This window comes from Dysidea avara, chromosome 7, assembly GCF_963678975.1.
Source record: "Dysidea avara chromosome 7, odDysAvar1.4, whole genome shotgun sequence".
In the NCBI taxonomy this organism is placed as follows: Eukaryota; Metazoa; Porifera; class Demospongiae; order Dictyoceratida; family Dysideidae; genus Dysidea; species Dysidea avara.
Genome location: NC_089278.1, coordinates 10,728,159 through 10,732,930, shown reverse-complemented (window position 1 = coordinate 10,732,930; position 4,772 = coordinate 10,728,159). Strand labels below are relative to the sequence as shown.

The 4,772-nt window shown below is 38.5% G+C and overlaps 1 protein-coding gene across 2 annotated transcripts in view; it reads right to left on the bottom strand.

Moving 5' to 3' along the window:
* Positions 1-4,772, bottom strand: part of LOC136260063 (uncharacterized) — a 50,558-nt gene that overhangs the window by 1,044 nt on the left and 44,742 nt on the right. For both annotated transcript variants that reach the window (XR_010703413.1, XM_066053669.1), the window contains one exon: positions 95-199. Coding sequence is in view for 1 of the 2 variants with exons in the window: in XM_066053669.1 (XP_065909741.1) it covers positions 95-199 (105 nt within the window). In the remaining variant the exon portion in view is untranslated. The remainder of the gene's footprint in view (positions 1-94; positions 200-4,772) is intronic.

The window sequence follows — 4,772 nt, the reverse complement described above, 5'->3', positions numbered from 1 at the left end:
CTATACAAAATGTTTATATAGTACCATAATAATACTACACAAAACAGCTTAAGTAAATACAGTAAGATTACTTTGTAAGTATGTGCATACTGACCCAATTGATCCATGAGTACTGACTCTCACACAGGACAACAGTATTACATCCTTTTCTCTTCCCTGAAAGCTGTCCACTGTTCCAATTTCAATCTTGGGAAATTTTCTAGCACAAAAATAATCTCCTTAAGCAACAAAATAGACAGTAACAAAAGCATTGCATGGAAAATAAAGATGAAGTCGAGCAACTAATACAGAACAAGGCAAAGCCATGTGCTGTGTTGCTTGAGACTTTGCCACAGGTTGTTTTTTTTAACTAAAAACTAAGTGTACAATGTCCCAGTACTATATAGACACCAACAACTCAGAACAAAAAAATTTTTATTATGGATCAAGACACATGGTAGTATGTCGTGCAGCCAAGAAAGCTGGCATGTCACACCAAGAAAATGGCATTTGGCCCCTTCTCCAAAGCACACCATTTTTGCATTATACTATAGTTGTCTGCCAGGTAGCATAGGCCACACAGAAATTTGATTAAATTTGCAACAGTTATTTGCGACATATGGACATTCAAAATTCTTTTTTTTCTTAAGCAGTAGGGGTCTAAGGGAGTTTGATTCCTTTTCATACACTTACTGTTATAAAATTCAAATGTGTGACTGGAGTGCTGCAAACTCCAGCACAAATGAAGAGTGTACAGTATCAAACAGTATGATAGTTACTGTATAGTAGGGACCACAAAGGAGTAGGCGTGGCCCACGGAATAATATCACCCAAAAACCAGTCTCAATTTTGCCTGACGACGATGAGGCAGTATTGGTTAGGTAAAACTAAGCCCAAACAAACTTTCAGATCGACCCAAAACACTTTCAACAAGTTACTACAGAATTTTTTAAATAATTTATTTAACGAAATTTTCTACTGACTGATTGACTGACTGCCCGATGCCTTCAAACAAGCATAACTCGATAACGGCTAAGGATACGGGCTTGATTTTTTCACTGTTCGACGTCGCTTCAGCCCGACTGGTGCCTTTCGGCATACCGCAGTACGTACATGCATTCTTCATGGACTTACAAGTGTCCTCCTTTGTGTCCCTTAGCTGACAGCGAAAAGTGTCGATTTGGTGGTAGCATGCGATGGCTTCCCTTCGTAACGGAAATAGTCCATATTTTTCGTAGTGGCTATTTTGATTGCAGAGGTGCTTTTCGAACAGTTCTTGATTCGTACTGCTGTGTAATGGGTTGAACATAGCAGACAACGAAGCATAATGGATACTTCACTTTTCAGACGATAATTAATATAACTGGGACGCGCAGCACCATTTCTTTCTTTTAGTATATGTATGGATTGCAGAGGTGCTTTTCGAACAGTTCTTGATTCGTACTGCTGTGTAATGGGTTGAACATAGCAGACAACGAAGCATAATGGATACTTCACTTTTCAGACGATAATTAATATAACTGGGATGTGCAGCACCATTTCTTTCTTTTAGTATATGTATGGATTGCAGAGGTGCTTTTCGAACAGTTCTTGATCCGAAATGCTGTGTAACCGGTTGAACATAGCTGACAACGAAGCGTAATGGATACTTCACTTTTTAGATGATAATTGATATAGCTGGGGTGCATGGCGCCATTTCAGATGTGGTATGTGTGGGTTCACCAGTCATAATCAAGACACACGGTAGTGTGTCGTGCGGCCCAAGAAGCCGGCACGTAACACCCATGAGTATATTGACAGGAAGAAAGAAAACGCAATTTTCGCACCTCCGTAGCTCTGTGCTGTCTTGATAAAACAAGACGATTTTCGCTGTGGACACTCCCTCCACCTTCAGCACTCCACATTCCAAATTAGAGCAAAATCGCATCAAGAGTTCCCAAGATATGCGACTTCAAAAATTGGCTTAGTTTCTTCGTTCTATTTTCCTTCTTATTTTTCTTCCTCTTTTCGCACACTTACAAAAACTGCTATAAAACGCGAACGCTATATCCGATTGCCCTGAAATTTGGCACACCGAAGGGGGGTATAAAGGCACATCTCTGTACCAACTTTGGCTAGGATACGATAAACCGGAAAAGTGTTATGATCGATTATTGATGAAAAATAACACCAATATGTTGTCACGCCTACAGGGTAAACCGCGTATGGGAAGAAGCTGAAACTCTGTGGGTGAATAGGTTCTTGGTGGGTGAATAGGTTAACTATTGAACCTCAAACCTTATGTGGTTTGAAAGAAATCGAGCTAAAAACCAGGAAGATACAACAAAAAAACCAACACTGTGTAACAATTATGCAATCGAGATTAGCTAATAAAAAACAACTACTTGCCACGCCTACCAGATAAACCGCTAGGGCGAATGCTTTGAAAATCGCTGTATTGATGGAGTAATCATCTTAGAAAGGCTCTTCAATGGTGTAGAAGAATCAGACTTAAAGCCACGGAGTTATAACACAAAATCCAACTTATCGAGATACTCTAATAGAGCAGTCATCCTAATAGAGCAGTCATCCTGAAGAGAATTCAGGAGATCAGCTAGAAACAAGTAACCTGTATAGAGATCAGCTAGAAACAAGTCACCCTGTAGAGAGATCAGCTACAAACAATTCACCCTGTAGAGAGATCAGCTAGAAGAAGTTACCTAGTAGATTGTTCAGCTACTAACAATTCACCCTGTAGAGGGGCAGCAAGAAGAAGTCACCTTGTAGAGTGTTCAGTTACAAAGAAACCACCATGGAGAGTTCTGTAATAAATATATGTATTATATATATAATTTGTACATTTGCTGATAAAATCAGAAATTTTTAAAGTACAACTGCTTCATCTTTTCTTCTTCCTGTGGTAAAGAAAAAAGACAGGTTAAAAAAGTCCCAAAGCCGGCCTATCTTTGTGGTATACAAATACAAAAAGAAATGAAATCTAATCCAAAACAGCCAAGCTGTAAAAAAACAGTGCGGCCCTCAAAAAGGCTATGGTGAAAAAAGATGTGAAATCCAAGGTGGCGGCCAAGAAATGGCTGTGATGGTAGGTTAATGGTAAAAATTTTAATAACGGCAATTTAGGTGAATTTTTTGCCAAGACCAAGCGGCACAAAAATTCACCTGAATTGTCGTTATTAAAATTTTCCCCATTAACCTACCATCACAGCCATTTCTTGACCGCCACCTTGGATTTCACATCTTTTTTCACCATAGCCTTTTTGAGGGCTGCACTGTTTTTTTACAGCTTGGCTGTTTTGGATTAGATCATTATATACAAAAAAAAGTTAACAAACAAGTTCACAGAAAAAATTGGAATTTTCAACTAGAGTAGGGACCATAGCACATCGATAAAAAGTACTGAAACAAGTTGGAGTAGGCACGAAATATTAAATCACAGTAAAACAATAAGAAGTGTTATATCCCTACTGTGCTCAAGATACCACAATGGAAATGCACAGTAGGGATATAACACTTCTTGTTGTTTTACTGTGATTTAATATCGTGCCTACTCCAACTTGTTTCAGTACCTTTTATTGATGTGCTATGGTCCCTACTCTAGTTGAAAATTCCAAATTTTTCTGTGTACTTGTATTTTATAGTTGTACCATGGGCACAAGTGATTTGTCTGATATGTATGCCCAAAGCCCAAGGGCTGCAGACATACATATCAGGCAAATCATGAGTGTCCATAACCCTTGATGCCAATACGAGTGTAACCGCTGGATTCATTTTATATGCATGTCTGAAAGATTTGATTGTGGCTAGGCAGCAAGTAACGTAGCTTATAATAAATGGATGAGTCCTACCAAGAACATATAATAGAAACCAAGAGTATCGAAAGGGTATGTTACCCCGCCATTAATGATTGCATAAAGTAACACGGATATTTCAGTAATTGTTCATTTTTATTGCGATTAAGGGTTGCTGTGTTTAGTCAAATTCGGCCACTAAACCAAGCTAAAATATGATAGCGTTAAAGGGAATTGGCTAATGTTAAAGTTCTGGAACTCCAAGTGGATCCCTGAAGACGTGGCAACATGCTTGTTTGTGCAACTGTTGTTTTAGCGAGCTGGAGTTATCTTGAGTTCTTACTACACTTTCTTTGTACAATAACTGTTGAATACTTGGTTGAATAACATGGAAAACTGATGAACAAAGACCCGTTGCAGTACGTTGCCATGTACGCATTTCAAATTTCGTGTAAACAAACAATTACTGAAATATCTGTTACTTTATGCAATCATTAATCACAGGCAAATACACCGTTCGACACTCTTGGTTTCTATTATATACTCTTGGTCCTACTGATATCATGGAAAAGTCGAGTAGGGCAAATTTCGGTGAATTTACAAGTGTTTTAATGCTTTCACGTTGTTTAAAGACTAATCACAACATATACAAAAGACCTAAAGGGTAAACTTCATTATAGAGTGGTTAACTCATGTCATCCATAATGTAGGCATGTCCACATTCAAAAACATGCCAAAACGCTTGTGAATGCACTATAAGAATAGTTCTCACCTGTACATAACATTTCCCAACTTGTACAATGGCAAGGATACTGAAACGCCTTCATTTGAGTGCTGCTTGTGGCAACACTTCAATTAGTGGTAATCATCACGTGAGCATTAATTTGTTCCCATGATCGATTTCAGTCTGAGCTTGTATAAAACAAACAGAGGGCAGTACCACTACCTCATCCACATCAAGGCCATGCTTGCTTTAATGAAAGTGGTCTTACTCCTGGAAGTGTA